The sequence below is a fragment of the Vicia villosa genome, linkage group LG2 (genome assembly GCF_029867415.1).
Source record: "Vicia villosa cultivar HV-30 ecotype Madison, WI linkage group LG2, Vvil1.0, whole genome shotgun sequence".
In the NCBI taxonomy this organism is placed as follows: Eukaryota; Viridiplantae; Streptophyta; class Magnoliopsida; order Fabales; family Fabaceae; genus Vicia; species Vicia villosa.
In genome coordinates, this window is record NC_081181.1 from 213,528,138 (window position 1) to 213,545,047 (window position 16,910).

The 16,910-nt window shown below is 33.1% G+C and overlaps 1 protein-coding gene, 1 long non-coding RNA gene and 2 other non-coding genes across 8 annotated transcripts; 1 reads left to right on the forward strand and 3 right to left on the reverse strand.

The window, feature by feature from the left end:
* Nucleotides 1-3,426: 3,426 nt before the first annotated feature.
* TRNAV-UAC (transfer RNA valine (anticodon UAC)) lies at nt 3,427-3,499 on the reverse strand. The gene has a single exon. It is a non-coding gene; the product is annotated as a tRNA-Val (tRNA).
* Nucleotides 3,500-6,272: 2,773 nt separating this feature from the next.
* On the reverse strand, nt 6,273-6,345 carry TRNAV-UAC (transfer RNA valine (anticodon UAC)). The gene has a single exon. It is a non-coding gene; the product is annotated as a tRNA-Val (tRNA).
* Nucleotides 6,346-8,794: 2,449 nt separating this feature from the next.
* On the reverse strand, nt 8,795-11,107 carry LOC131648190 (uncharacterized). Of its 5 annotated transcripts, XR_009298067.1 has the most exons (5): nt 10,815-11,102; nt 10,571-10,598; nt 9,852-10,415; nt 9,223-9,568; nt 8,795-9,127 (listed from the first exon to the last, which is right to left on the reverse strand). It is a non-coding gene; the product is annotated as an uncharacterized LOC131648190 (long non-coding RNA). The 5 variants fall into 5 exon arrangements; XR_009298066.1 differs by having other exon boundaries at nt 9,223-10,410; nt 10,497-10,598; nt 10,815-11,107; XR_009298065.1 differs by having other exon boundaries at nt 9,223-10,415; nt 10,497-10,598; nt 10,815-11,107.
* Nucleotides 11,108-12,435: 1,328 nt separating this feature from the next.
* Nucleotides 12,436-13,725, forward strand: LOC131651282 (uncharacterized). The gene has a single exon (XM_058920954.1). The coding sequence runs from the start codon at nt 12,436-12,438 to the stop codon at nt 13,723-13,725; it is 1,290 nt and encodes a 429-aa protein (XP_058776937.1).
* Nucleotides 13,726-16,910: the final 3,185 nt, after the last annotated feature.

Here is a 16,910-nt window from a genome sequence, read left to right on the forward strand (position 1 = left end):
ACAAAACGGTTTTGACAAATGCTAATATTGATATCGTTATATTTGTTCAAAAAAAATATTGATATTGTTATCAGTATTTTTATATTAAAGAATAAATTATATATATATATATATATATATATATGAGGAGAGATCAAATTACACTCGAAGAATTACACCCCGAGTTACACTCGCTCGTAACTATATTTCTAATAAATATTTTTTAAAATTAACCGTTGGATTTAAACCTAATATCACATAGACCATACTTATAAAATTTGAGATTAATCTATAATAATTTATTATGTCATTCAATCACATCAAATCTATATATATATATATATATATATATATATATATATATATATATATATATATATATATCTTTGCAATTATAAGTTACAAGAGGCTCAATTTTAATTTTTTTCATCCAATGTGAGACTTTAACTCACTTGACACATCACAACTATAGTTGAAAAAATTATCCGATTAAATGTTGACACTTTGAATTTTTCACTAGAGTTAATTGTAATATGATATAATTGTTAAAACACAAACTAGTAACAACAAAGAAACTAGAAATACTAACTACAAACAAGACATGAGGTTTGTTTATATAGTTCGGTCAAGTGTGTCTACTCAACAATTATAAGACAATTGTAGTTTCGTCTTATTATTTGAATGAATACTAGTTTTGGTGTAACAAACAATATATATATATATATATATATAATAGTATGATTCATATTACAAGAATACATCTAAGCCAACCTAGTGGATGGAACTATACAGCGTTTCGCTAGCTCGGTCTCATACCCCTACCCTTCTTCTATGAATATAAGTCATACTCAACAATCTCCATTTAGAAAATGTCAAATATTTATGCATATTTTTTGTTTGACATCCACATCCTATTAACTAAGAGTTACAACACTTACTTAACACTTAGATATGTATAACAAGTTTAATGTGTACTTAAACTTATCATTAGTTACTGGTTTAATAAACATATTAGTTGCAATCTCGGGACAACAATCCTTTTCAAGTAATATTTGTCTCGATATAAGTAATTTTCTAATATTTTAAAACTTCACATCAATATGCTTGGTCTATGTGTGATACACTTGATTATTTGCTAAAACGCGTGGCTTCCAGGATTCTAGGAGTAAACTTATGAGTCCTAAGAGACTTCCTGAAACTAGTTGTTGATCGAGAAGAGGGGTGTTCTTCATCGACAAGGACGTTTAACGAGCAGGGGTTATTCTTCTCCTCGACGAGGAGCAGGATGTCTGCTTTGTTGCTGACGGGGTAACTGATCTGGTCGAGTGTAGCGATGGTGAGCTGTTCTCGACACGAGGGGGAGAAAGCCTGATAGTTGGGTAGGGTAGATGGCATTCCTACTACCCTTAGGTTATTGGGTCAAGGCTATTGGGCCGCCCTAGATGCAGGATTGGATTGGGCCATGTCCATCCATTGGGCCAGTCTAGAACATGAACCCCCTAAGTCGTTGCTCCAAGTATGGGAGTGACGGCTTAAGGGTAGGCCCTGAATTCGAGTAACAGTATACGGGGACGTGCACGTTTTTAGAGGGGGTTGATTTTTTCATTTTGCACGAGGAAGGGGAATCGCCGAGGAGATCAAGTGTTGCCGAGGAGATGAATAGTTGAGGTAAAACGAAGGGATGACGTCGCGTGCATGCGTGGAGCCACGTGTTGCCATAAATGAGTAATGATGATTAGGCTAGGCTAAGATAGGCGTGTGCTCGGGCACGCGTTGGGAGGACCCTCTATAAATAAGAGGGACCCCAGCTTTTTGTCACTTTTCGTTTCTCTTTCTTCTCCATTTTTCTGCTCGACGCCGCTACCCCGCCGTCTACCACCGTGTGAAAATTACGACCACCACTAATTCCTTTCTGACCATGATAGTATCATTGTTTCCTTCACTTTATTTACTTTAGTTTTGATATTTTCGTATGATGCATGTGGTTTAGGGTAGGAGAAACGTAGTCTAGGAGTTTATCTGGTGGGTTGTTGGTGTTTGACGGTGGTTTTGCCATTTCTGAACGCCGACGAGACGAGCAGAAATTCGTCATTTTTATGTTGTCCAGGCGTTATGGTCGACGTGATAGAGCGGAATGAATGGATCTTCCGATGAATAGCTATCGGAATCTGGGTTTGAGCGGTGGTTCGCGTGAGTTTTTAGATGAACTTCATGTGAAACTTAAACCCCAGGGGTCGGGGGGACACGTCCTCGGAGGAATATAGGGTTTTAGCTTCCCGAGGAGACCCCTGGTATCTTTTGATTGTTGTTTTGAGTTAAGGGCTTTGGCCAAGGACGTCGTCCTCGTTGCCTTTGCGCACACCTTTTCACTTGATTAACGGTAGAAGGGTGATTTTGATTTTTTGAAGTCAAATTAATTTTTCTTCATTGCTTTTCAAGTATAAATGTCTAGTCAATCTAAGGATGAGACGATGAGCAATGTCAGTCGCTCGGGGGCTGGTATCTCGACAATGCACAACCTTTCGGAAGAGACGTCTTCTGCTCGGGATGACCTTGTCCAGGAGGGAGCAGGTGGCCCCGTCTAGGCAGAGGAGGCAAGTTTTTCCGAGGATGAATGGGTGGCCACCGGCCCTCGGACCACACCTTCATACTTCGTCTCGAACCCCGAGGAGGTCTTCACAATTGTGGAGGTAGAAACGGATCCACCCGGGGTCGAGGCGGAATGGAGGGATCTCTTTCCCGAGGAGGATGGCAGGATCTGCTCGGCGTACCCTCCTAATATTTTCCCCATGTATGATATTTGTTTTCGATAACTATGGCTTCAGGTGCCCTCCACCGACCTACAAGTGGTCGTGTTCGACTGCCTACAACTTGCCACTTCCCAACTATATCCATATTCAATAGCTTTCCTGAGGGCGTTTGAGCTTGTCTGCGACTATCAGTAGATTGGTGCCACGTTGCACTTGTGTTTTCATTGCTTCCTCACTGTGAGCAGGAGTGGATTAGGCCATGTCCAGCCATTAGGCCAATACAGAACAGTAAACATGACCATTATGTATCGAATTAACGATTTTCAATAAATAGGTTCACCTACAGGAATAACTATATATCTTATTGTAGACTTCCTATCATTCATACCACCTGCATAATCTTAATTAAAGTATGTTACAACTAAAGGATTAGTTTGTCTAGTTTCAAACATGATACCATGACATGTTGTACCTTTCAAATACCTAAGAGTTCATTTGATTGTTTTCCAATCACACCTACCTAGTTTGGAGATAAAATTGCAAACTTTAAAACTATGACAAATTTATTAATTGCAAAATATAATATACATTAAATGACCAACAACAATAGCATACAAAACCTCTCATATCAAATATATCCCCATGTCCCCTCTCTTGTAATTCTTGTAACTATTTTTTTTAGTAAAAAATATCAAATTGTTGCTGCCCAGGATCGAACTGGAGACCTTTAGCGTGTAAAGCTAACGTGATAACCACTACACCACAGCAACTTTGTAGTATATCTTTTAACTATGAATCATAATTAATATTAAATTTGAAATTATTTGCATTTATATTTAAGGATCATACAAAGTGCAGGATGTCTCAACAATAGAATTTAAACTCATTTCAACCATAAAACATGGTTGAGTCCATGTTAGTGTGTGTTTGATCATGTGGTGAAAAAAATTTGAAAATATTTATTTTGTAGAATTTATTTTATTTAAAATTGAGTTTAATATAAACTGATTTATGTTTGGATATATTCACAACAAAAGTGTTTTGTATGAAAAAATTTGTTTGGATATTTTTATCAAAATTGCTTTTGGATGTGTAGATGACGAAAAAGGGGAAAATGATGAGATTTATTGATGTTGTTCATTTTAAGGGAAACAAATATATTGATGGAAAGGGAGAATTGATTCCTAGAATTGATTTCAAGAAGCTAGAAATTGTAGCTTCATAAAAAATCAATTTTGAACCAGAAAAAGCACGGTTGCAGCAGACTATTTAAAAATGACAAACACTCTAGAATTGATTCTAATGTTTTCTACCGTGTAACCAAACATAGACTTATTCTTTAGACCCTCAATTTAAAAGAATCTCAACTCACAATTTTTTCCTTGCACCTTCTTTTAATTAAAACAAATATATATATATATATATATATATATATATATATATATATATATATATATATATATATATATATATATATATATATATATATATATATATATATATATATATATATATATATCTTACCTTTTTAATACAATTTTGATGATTTTCAGATAAATTGTTTGATAAAAGTTCACCTTTATTCTTCCCTTTCTATCATACTCCAAATGAAAACTAAATATTCAAAATTCATTTACACATTTGTTTGTATAATAGTTTTTTTTGTTAAGAAAGTGTTCCCTCAAGCTAAATTGTTTTAGTAAAAAAAACACCAAACACGTTATTTTGTACTGCAAAAAGAAATGCATGACCCATATGTCTCAACAAAAAGATAAGACCAAATGATGACTTTGCTCTTACACATTGACATTTTCTGCATTATTAATATTTTCAACTACGATGATTGTTTATATATTTTTAACGCTTGATTTTAAATCATGCAAATTGAAATCATAAGCAGGTTTATGAGTAGGTAGGTAGATATGAATCATAAAATGGTGTAATAACTTCAAACCCAACAATCAAAGCAACTATATAGGTTCAATATTAGGTTAGATGGCAAAAGTATATTACGGTGGATTGAAACTAAGCTACTCTACCAATACTTGTACTATTTTTCTTTAATATTCTTCTATTTGGTAGTTTATTTGATATGCTATAAAGGTTGCATTTATAGTACTATCTAACAAGGATCCAAATGATATACTATTTTTATAAGCACGTGCATTTTTTAACAAAGAAGGTGATTCATTATAACATTAATGAGTGACTCCTAGTAGGGGGAAGTTATTCAAACTAGATGACTCTTTTCTTAAGGGAAGGGATTACATAATCTTGAGATATTTGAGTAACATTGTTTCTCTTGGACCTCTGAAATTAGGTATGTAATTATCAGCTTCAACATTCTCATATAATTTAATTTAGGAGTTTTGATTTGATACATAGCATCAAGTCCATGACATTTTTGTTGGAATTTGAGGAGGATCTCTACTATTGAGTTTGATCAATATATTGGTCTAATCTCGGCTTCAAAAAAGGTCGCGGTCGTGTAAAATATTTTGCAATTTCGATTGATACATGTGTTGCGACATTGGATGCAGTCGTCGCGGTATAAATTAACTACATTTTATTCTTTAATATAAAAACGGTGATAACGGTAACGGTATTAACATCTGTTAAAACTGTTTTGTCGCGGTTGTTTTCGAAGTCGCAAACTGTTTTTTAAAACCTTGAGTCTAATAGCCAATAGATAAGTGAGTTAAACCTACAATCTTACGAAATTATATATATATATATATTCTCTCTCAATTTTTAATTACGTATTATTTTTAACCATCAGAATAAAAAGAATTAATAGACTAGATGTAGAAATATATTCAGTTATAAGTTATAAGAGGCTCAATTTTAAATTTTTTTATCATATGTGAAACTTTAACTCACTTGACACATCACAACTATAGTTGAAAATTTTGTTCTGTCAAACCTTGACACTTTGAATTTTTCACAAGAGTTAATTGTCATCTGATATAATTGTTAGAACATAAACTAATAACAAAAAAAAATAGAAATACAAATTACAAACAAGACATGAGGTTCGCTTATGTAGTTTGGTCTTATTATTTGAATGAATACGGGTTTTGGTGTAACAAGCGATATATAATAGTATGATTCATATTACAAGAATACATCTGAGTCGACCTAGTGGATGGAAATACGCAGTGTTTTGCTAGCTCGGCCTCATACCCCTACCCTTCTTCTATGACTATAAGTCATACTCAACAATCTCCATATGACAAATATCAATTATTTATGAAGATTTTATGTATGACATCCACGTCCTATCAACCGAGAGATACAACACTTACTTAACATTGAAATATGTATAGTCTAAGGAGTATTTAACCTTATCACTAGTAACTGGCTTGATAAACATATTAGTTGCAATCTCGAGAGAACCTAGTGTGATACACCTGATTATTTAATAAATAAATGACATGCGCAACACCCAATTCCCTAACCAATCATGTAACTCATAAGGACTCTTTGGTAGCCTCAATTACTGTCATGTACTTTGCTTAAATCTTTAGTAAAAAAAACTTATATTGTTGCTGCCCAGGATCGAACTGGAGACCTTTAGCGTGTAAAGCTAACGTGATAACCACTACACCACAGCAACTTTGATGTTTCTTTTGTATCTATGAATCATACTCAATATTAAATTTGAAATTATTTACATTTATATTTAAGGAGAAACTTTGATCCCTCTCTTGTAATTATGAATCATACTCAATATTAAATTCAAAATTATTTACATTTTCTATTTAAGGATCGTACAAAGTGCACGATGTATCAACAATAGAATTCAAACTCATTTCAACCATGAAATTTGGTTGAGTCCGTGTTATTCTTGAGACCCTCAATTTAAGAAAATCTCTCAACTCACATTTTGTCCTTGCACGTTCTTTTAAAACAAATAAATGTCTTCCCTGTTTTAATACAACTTTTATGATTTTCAGATAAATTGTTTGAATTTTCTTACATAATTTTTATTATTTGAGTTTTTTTAAATACAAAGAAGAATTAATTACTCGTAGTGGTTTTAAAACCTAACTCTTTTGGATAGTCAAGTCAAGAATTAATAACTAGAACAAATTAAAAAATCAAAATATTTGATATTTACAATTAGATTGATGTGATATGGTGAATCATGTGATTTAATTTGATAAGTGACTTAGATGTTAATTAATGTAGGATTTTCTATATTAGAATTAAATGAAGAATAAAATTTATAAAGAAATATAAGATAAACATGTAACAAACAGCTACTCGTTTTTTAATGGCAACTTTTTTTTTTTAAATTACATTCATAAATCTAAGAGATACGTCATGAATTTTTGAATTCCTCTAATAATTAATAAGCAAATTGGCATGGTGTTGGTAGAACCTAACGCCATAAGATGTTTCGCTTATAAATAAGCAACTCTTTTTTTTCACAACAAAATCTTATATCAATCTTAATCATATTTTTATAAGAATAAAATTGGTTATGTATTTGGCCTTAAGTTTTTATGATAACTTTACATGTTATCTTAAAGAACAATTGTTTACACTAACAATTTTTTCTAGTGTGTGGCTTTTGTCTTGCAGGTTCTGACTCTGGTAAGAAGGCATGTGACGTCATCAAGTTCTAAACTCAACTTTCTGGAAGAATACTTGTGATGTGTTACAATGGAAGTCAAGATTCTAGAATGCTACTTCTCCAACGGTTCAAAGGAACGTTAGTAGAAGAGCTTCTGATTGTGACTTTTAAAAGGAAGCTTTGGTGGCCTTCTAAAGATTTGCTTCAGTGTCCCATGTTCTGAAGTTGCTGAAGACGAGGTTCTCCTGAACAAGTACTGAAGATCTGAAGACATCTCTTCTGAAGATCAAGTGCTGAAAACTATGAAGACAAGATTCTACTGAGCAGGTTTTGAAGACTCAAATACTTAGGTTCTGAAGACTCAACTTCTGATCCTTTTACCTCATGCTTCAACCAACTTTCATCATAAGCCTCTGAAGGCTTAGAAGATCAAGAAATGCTTGCGTGTGATGGTGAGTGTAAAATTTCTAATGTAAATTGTAACCTCTACTCTTATAGGGTGGCGTAAGGAAAGTCCTATCTGTACTTGTGATCTACCATTCCCACCATGATCGTTAGGGACTTTACAGTTGGGCTTGTATTTTCTATTCTACCCTCCAACGGATCTATCCTTCTCTATTAAGGAAGCCATTGGAAGAATTTGAAATCAACTAATCAGTTCTACAAAACTACACCAAAGCGCTGTACAAACTCTGTTGAGATATTCAAGGAGCTTTTGTTCGTATCTTGCTTTCAACACTTTTGAGTTATTGTACTTAAACATTGTGTAATCTTCTTATTATAAGCATCTTTATATACATACTTGTAATCAACGTTGGTTGATAAATGCCTTGGGGGACTAAGTGACTGTCAGAATTCTCAAGAAGACTTTGGTTGCGGTCATAATGGTTTCATGATAAGGATCAACTGAACTTGTTGGGGTTGTCAACAAGGTTGATCATAGGCTTATGGTGATTGTCTGTAATTAATTGGATTATAGTGGATTAAGTCCTTGTTGATAAGGTGAAATCATCTTGGTGGATGTACTGGAGTAACTTCGTTAGCAGTGAACCAGTATAAAATAACCGTGTCATTTATTTTTATTCACTCGTTAACTTTGTGTTTTAGTTGCGAAAAGATTACATTTGATGCAACTCAATTCAAACCCCCCTTTTTGTGTTTCTCGCACCATCAATTTTAAAGGCCAAATACATTGGAATAACTTTTTCACAACAAAATTATTTATCAACCTTAATCATATTTTAAAGACCAAATACATCATGTTGAAAGTTAAATATTTATAATAATTCAATTTTTTTAACTTTTTGTATAACAAAATATTATATTAATATGTAAAAGGGTACGTTTTTGACTTTATAAACAAACTATAATATATAAAAATTAGAACGTAAATGATTAATTTAAATCCAAAAAAGTGTTTATATTTCATTTTATTATCAAACTTTATAAAATAAAAAATAAAATTAATTACAATTATGTTTTAAATGAGTATACATCAAATTAACAGTAAGCAAAATTGTATGTGGCAAAATGAGAAATAATTGAAATTTCCTATTCTAACAAACATGGTTGGTTTGAGAAGACTCCACGGTTGAAATGAGTATGCATCAGGGTTCAATTTTGAATAAAGAGCATAACAGGATGAAGCTGGATCAGCCCATATAATGTTGCTACTTTCTTCTTCTGTTTGATGTTTACCACTTACACTCTTGAGAGTAAACCCGAAATCAAGCTCATTAGCCGCAAGCAATGCCACGTCTACGCTTATTTTTGTATACTCTTTAATTTCAATTCCATTTTCCTCTAGATGAGTTTTTACCTGAGACAAATATAATTTTCAATCAGTTGTATTTCAAAATTAGCACCTCTTAATCTAAAGATACTAAAATTACAAATGAGACTACTCGAACTGACCTTAATAGACACCTTTTGTTTGTCCACGTAAATGAATGCGAAATTGAATGTCATGATAGCAGATGAGTGAGCAAAGGGACAATATGCCACATCATTTCCACGAATATTATACAGCCAAGCAACCTTGGGTGACATTGAATAAAATGGAAAAAAAATCTTCCAAAGAATGTACATTTGAGGAAGAAAATATATCTCATAAAAACAAAATTTTATGGGAAGAAAACAAAAAGGACGAACTATTAAAATAATACACCCACTTTATCGAATGTTGTTACAACTAATCCTTGAGCATGCTTCTCTCCAAAAAAAAATCTCAAATCTTGCAACTTATCTGTGACAGAACGACCTGCAAAATTTAATGGTTGTAAAACGACAACATTAATCTCTGCCGGAGGATGATTTGTCCATATTTCATCTACCATAGTTTTTGTTGTTTAGACCAGTTTCTGGTGTTTTTTTTTTTTTGGCAAAAGCATGTTCTTATCTTTGAGCAGTATCAATTGAAATGAACCAAGGGTCAACCTTAATTGCTACATCTTTTGGCAAGTTCTAGTAAATGGAAATGACTTATTAGTACAAACATCACATACAAAAACTCATAGATAAAAAATGATTTTCTAAAGTCTTACATCAGCCATCTAGAAATCTACAGTGGGATCTTTACCAAGACGTGTTAACTTCCATTGACCATTAAGTTGTTGCTCAGCCTCCAAAATCACAATTATTTTAGTAGGAATTTCATAGTTGAAAGCATTCAACAACCTCTTTTGCATCTCCTCGAACCAAAGTAACACAACAAAATCAGCTCAACCCAAGTGAAATTCACGCAAATCCAACATTACCTCAGAATAATCCCAAACCATTACCTCTTCAAAAATCGCATATCACGAAAGTAACTCCTTAATCTCCATAGCTTGTCCTTTAACCACACACTCATTCAACAACTCTTCCATCGACAACGACAAGTCATTTAACTTCAGAACCTTCCTCAAAAGTGTAGGACAAGAATTATACATAGAATGTAAGTTGTTATAGACAATGGAACTCCAAAATTCCTCATCTTTCTAAGCCAATTAACTATTTCCACATGCTTCAATGAAAAGAAAAAACCTTGAAAATCATAGTAAATTTTTTTCCTTTTTGCATCAAGCATCCTAATCTCAGATTACACATCAAAAGTATGAACATCTGGCCTAGAAAAAAGAAACATGATGAACATAAAAAAACAGAAATGCAAAATAAATATGACGAAAACAAAAAACACAAAAAATCACCATGAATGATAAAATCACAAAGTCATAAATAGTGGTCACCACTTGTAAATCCTTTGAAAACATTTATTGCTTACTTGCTTCTTTCTTCGGAAATCAAAACTCCTAACAATAAATAAATAAAAATACCACAAATGAGAAGAAGCAAACAAAAATGAAATCATAACACCATAGATCTAGGAATATGAAGGAGAATGAGTAAAAATGAAAATGAAAAATGGAAATGAAATCAAAACACCACAAATGAATATTTATCCAACTCTAAATAAAATGAGAAGGGGTGAAAGAGAGATTGAAATATAAGAAGAGTTTCTAAGATACCATAGAATCAGAGACGAAGATTAGCATGGCTATGATTTTTTGTATTTGCAGCAAGTTTGCTCTGTCTTCCTTTTCACAATAGTTTCAGCGGCGTGGAGAAAGAGGTCGTATATAGGGTGGAGATAGGAGTGGGGGTGCTAGGGTTTGAAGGGAGAAAAGAGAAAACGAGTGAGAGAGAAGGAAAGGTTATCTGCTAGAGAGAGAAAGATATGGAAAATGGAGAAAGGCAACCAGATATTGAATAGTGTGATTTGAATTTGAAAGGGTGCAATTTTGGCTTGCGATATGTCTATATTTGATTGATTGGGGAGTGTATTATTTTGGCTATTTGTTAAATTCACATTTGTCCTTTTGCAAGTGTAAATAATTTAAATGGAAAAAGAAAATTTAAAAGTGCATGCAAATAATTTGTTATTGTTAGAAAGTAGAATTGGCATGGTGTTGGTAGAACCCAACACCACAAGATGTTTCGTTAATAAATAAGCAACTAAGCATGTTGACATTTTAATACATAACTTATCTTTATTTATACTATAAACTCATGTGACATGTGTATTCTACTAAATACCGAGTATAATTATCATTTTTTTAATTCATAATTTATCTTTATTCTGGCTATTTTTTTCTCTTTTTCTAAAGCATAACTTGTATTACGTTTTTTTTTTCATATTTTTATTTTAAAAACTATTTTTTACAATTTTTTGGATTTCTAAAAATTATAAATTTTAATTTAGTGAGAATAAAAAAAATTAATAAAATGCACAGACGAATATTGTCAATTAATTATAGTCGTTAAAATTTATAAATGTTTGAATTTTTTAATCACATATAAAATATCATTGGTGAATAGTTGTGATGCACTGATCGTGTAAAATATTTTACACCGACACTGCATAAAAAAACTCGTTAATAGAGATAAATTTTGGGAGTAGTTTCACTGTAGCTGTGGTTGTGGCTGAATCTTTTTAAAATGATAATATTTACATAAATTGTGATTTTGAGATAATTATAATATAAATAGTATCATAGAAAATTTAAAAATTGAGTTTTTAAATAATATATTTTTCTTTCAAATATAAACATTGAAATTTTCCATAATATTTTTTATTTTAGAAAATTTCAAAATTTTACTTTTAAGAATTTACATTTTTTAAAAGTAAATCTAATAAAAAAACTCTAGGATGGTGAAGAGAGGACGGAGGCGTCCGAAAGCTGCGGTACCGCCGTCACCTCGAATCCCTGCCACACCGGTGAGTCAGCCGGTGGTAGTTACTTCGCCACGACCTGAAGAGAGGAAATTGAAGCAACATATTGAGTATGAATGGCGGCCAAAATTTTGTGATAAATGTCAGAAGGTTGGCCATACTTGTGGAACAGAGATGCAGAATAAAGTCTGTAGGCCAAAACCACCTGAGACTAAGGAGCTGACCTCTGATACTCCTGCTATTGTGGAGAGTGCTCAAATAGAGGAACCGCAATGGACAACTGTGGCAAAATCCAATGGTGATAGAGGTAAGAAAAAGATTGTCTATCCTGATCCTCCTAATGATATAGCATGTGATAATGGCTTTGGTGTCCTAGGGATTTTGAATGATCCCCTAGTCACCATAGGTAGCACCTCATGATTGTATCTTGGAATACAAGGGGGCTGAATAATATTGGCAAGCTGAAGGAGATTAGCTCCCATCTCCATGAGCTTAGGCCAAATATAAGCATTCTTATTGAAACTAGAGTTAAGAGGAATAATGCTGAGAAGGTTAGGGCTAAACTTAATCTCCCTGGTAGCTATGCTAACAACTACACTTCTTATGCCAATGGTCGAATCTGGATACACTGGAATGATAGCAATATTGATCTCAAAATTGTTAAAAGATCTAGCCAATACATTCATTGTGGTGTGTATAGTAATGATGGTACATTTAGATACTGGTTGACTGCAATTTATGCTCATAATCAATTGGAACATAGGAGAATTCTATGGAAGAACCTGGATATGTTATTCAAGTCTCAACAGGGTGCCTGGTGTGTCTTAGGAGATTTTAACAATGTCTTAACTGCTAGAGATAGAGGGGGAGGCAACCTTGTCACTGAAAAGGAATATGAGGATCTTCATAACATGATGGATGCCACGGGGCTTGGTGAAATGGACAACACTGGGGAGTTTTTCACATGGTCAAATAAGCAGAGTAGTAACCCTATCTACTCAAGAATTGACAGGGTTCTAGTTAATGTCCAATGGTTCCAAGAGAATGTTGATGCTGTGCTACACATTCATCCTCCTAGTATATCTGACCATGCTCTTCTGCATATATCTATCCCTAAGGTCAGAACCACTACCAGAATTTTTCGATTTAGCAATCATTTGACTGATCTTGATGACTATGATGCAACTGTGAAACATAGTTGGCTCAAACCTGCTAGAGGTAGACCAATGTGTGTCTTGTGGTACAAACTTCAGAGATTACAAAGAGATCTTAGGAATCTGCATAAACCTAAGAATGACATTAAGAGGAACATTGAGAAATTCAGGGTGGATTTGTTGGAAGCTCAGAACAGTTTAAGGACTAATAGACTGGATGGTGAGCTGATTGATAAAGTCAAGAGGATCACTGATGAGTTGATTAAATGGAATGCTTTGGAGGAATCCAGATTAAGGAAACAAACAAAGGTGGACTGGCTGAGGAAAGGGGATGATAATAGTACTTTTTTCTATGCTCTGTTGAAAGCCAAACAGAAGAGGAAAACTATCTCTATGCTCAAAAAGGCAGATGGTTCTATAGCTACTAATCAGGAGGATATTGAAAAGGAGGTTATGGATTTCTATGGTGGACTAATGGGGACTGGCAATCAGGTTCATACCCACATAGATATTCAAGCTATGAGGGAAGGAAAACAGCTTACATGGGAATAAAGGGCCTTCCTACAAGGGGAGATTACCATGAAGGAAATTGAGTCTGCTCTTAAAGGTATAGGTGACCTAAAGAGCCCTGGGTATGATGGCTATGGTGCAAGGTTTTACAAGGCTAGCTGGAACATTATTAAAGCTGATGTAGTGGCAGCTATTCAAGAATTTTTTGATAGTGGGATTATGCATAGCAAGTTTAACCAAACTGTGGTGACCCTGATTCCTAAGCATGCCTCTGCCAGCTCTATATAGGAGTATAGGCCAATAGCAGGCTGTACCATATTTTATAAAATCATTGCTAGAATTCTTACTGCTAGGCTTGGAAATGTTCTTCAAAGTACTGTTAGTTTATGTCAGGCTACATTCATCCCTGGCCAGCAGATCCACAACCATATCATGCTTGCATATGAAATTATCAAAGGGTATGGTAGAAAATATGGAACTCCAAGGTGTATGATGCAACTGGACCTCCAGAAGGCCTATTCCATGGTTGACTGGAGGGCTTTCAATTGTATAATGATGGAGATGGGTTTCCCAAACAAATTCATTGCTTGGATTATGTTAACAGTCACATCAGTGTCCTATGTGTTTAATATAAATGGGCATATGACTAATAGCATGAAGGCCTGCAGAGGGATTAGACAGGGGGATCCCTTATCCCCATTTTTATTTGTTCTAATGATGGAATACCTCAATAGGCTAGTTGTCAAAATGAAGAGCAATTCTACTTTCCAGTTCCACTCAAAATGCAAGAAACTTGGACTAACAAACCTAATCTTTGCCGATGATATATTGTTGTTCTACAGGGGTGATGTTGAGTCTGTAAGCTTGATGATGCAAACAGTTAGAGTCTTCTCCAACACAACTGGACTTATGATTAATCCTCAAAAGTGTAAGCTATTTTGTGGGGGGCTCAAAGACACAACAATAAATGCTATCAGAGACATCACAGGATTTGATCTTGGACATTTGCCTGTGAAATACTTAGGAGTGCCACTGACTTCTAAAAAGTTGAGCATCAATCACTACTTGCCTTTGATAGAGAGAATTCTTGAAAGGGTGAGACATTGGACCACTAGACTCCTCAGCTATGCTGGGAGGACTCAATTAATCCAAAGTGTATCATGTGCCATAGCCCAATACTGGTTACAGTGTTTCCCAATTCCTAAATTTGTTTTACACAAAATTGACTCTATATGTAGATGCTTTCTTTGGACAGGGAAGGATGAGAATAGCAGGAAGAGCCCTATAGCTTGGAAAATTGTATGCCAACCAAAGCAATGTGGAGGCCTCAATATTATGAATCTCATTGGTTGGAATCAAGTTACCCTGTTGAAATGTCTTTGGAATATTTAGAGAAAGGCTGATAACTTGTGGGTTCATTGGATCCATGCATACTATCTGAAAGGTAATCCATTAATGGAGTTGTTGCATAATTCTAGCTGATCCTGGATGTTCACTAACATCATGAAGCATCGAGACTTCATCCCTCAGAATGTGTGGATTAATCTGGCTCATGAACTGAAATTCCCCATGAAAACAGTGTATACTCAACTGCTGAATGCTGAAAGAGTCAATTGGAGCCTCTAGCCGGATTGAAATACACTAGTTGGCTCTTTCTTGAGGATCTGTCAAAAAAAATCACCCTAGAGGCTCTTTCTCATTTTCCATAGCCTCTTTCTTCTCTTGATCAAAATCAACTTCAAACCTTGTTTTAAGTTCTTTATTTTATTTTTCATTCTATTGTATATCATTATATTTTAATATCTCTGATTTTTTTAAAATTAGCATTATTTTTTGTTTTATATTAACGATTAATGGAAAGATTTTTTTTTTTTTACAAAATCAAACTTAATTCATATCACTAATCAAAAGATGTTCAATACAAGGAAGTGTCAAATGGAAAGACATTTTAAAATTTGAATTAACGTTACTCTTCATTTATATCAAAATGGTTTGTATAATAAATTATACAAAACTTGTATATATTACTATACCTGTCAAAATATACGGCACATGGGGCCGGTCCATAAGTTCACTAATTTAATATAGGTTGAATAAAAAAAACTTAAAATAAACACGACTTTATTTTTTTGGTTCAGTCTATCGGGTCTATGTTTTTTATTATGTGTCGAATCAAGCGGGTTTCGGGTTGACCCATTAAAAATAGATTTTGATAAATTTTGAAAAAAAAAGAAGATTAAGATAAGATATGATTGTATAAATTTGTTTTCAAGTAAAAAATAAAAATATATTTTCAAGATGATGTGATTAAGGAAATAGTTGTGAGATGAAGAGAAAATTTGATAAGTATTGATAATAATAATAACTTATAAGAAAGAATGTAATAAAAAAGTAAACGTAATACAGAAATAAAAACTCAAAAGCTAAAAAAACATAAAGAGAATGTTGAGTAGGTGTAGCATGCATTAGATTATAATAATGAACTTGAACTTTTATTTACTAACTCAATATTTTTGAACTAAAAGACTAATACTACTTAAAATATCTTTAAGACTAACATAGTAATATTATTCATCAGTAAAAAATAACATTAATTCTTTTTAATTGAGAAAAATATTTTTTTATTAAGTTTTGCTTTTAAAAATAATTCTTATTTGTTTTTTCTCTAACATAAGTGTGTATGGTGTTTTTAATGAAAATTAGTCTAAGGTCTTTATTCCTATAATAATAATAATAATTATTATTATTATTATTATTATTATTATTATTATTATTATTATTATTGTTATTATTATTATTGTTATAGGAATAAAGACCTTAGAGTAATTATTATTAAAAATTAATTTCTGTCAGTTTTGCTTCACCTTTTTTTATTATTATTGTGAATTCAATGCCAAGAACAAAGTATAATGCAAAAAAAGAATAAACAACAAGGAAGAAGAAGAACACAAGAATTGGTTATAACTGCTATTCTTTTACTTTCTCTTAGAAAACAAGATTACAAGCTTACAAGAATAACAAATAACTTCTCTCACCCTAAATTAGAATTTGCTGTGTTGCAATGATGAGAGACTAGTATGCTATTTATAATAAAACCTAACATGCTAACTAATGGGCTTTTTCCACAAGGTTCATTACACAAGCCAACTTAATAAACAAGCTAACTTAAAAAATTAGGGTTTAAACACTAAACCTAATTTAACATGCTAACAACCCTAGCATCTTCG

What these genes read in the sequence shown, in the direction of transcription:
- LOC131651282 (XM_058920954.1), top strand. Translation starts at nt 12,436, where the DNA reads ATGATTGTATCTTGGAATACAAGGGGGCTGAATAATATTGGCAAGCTG.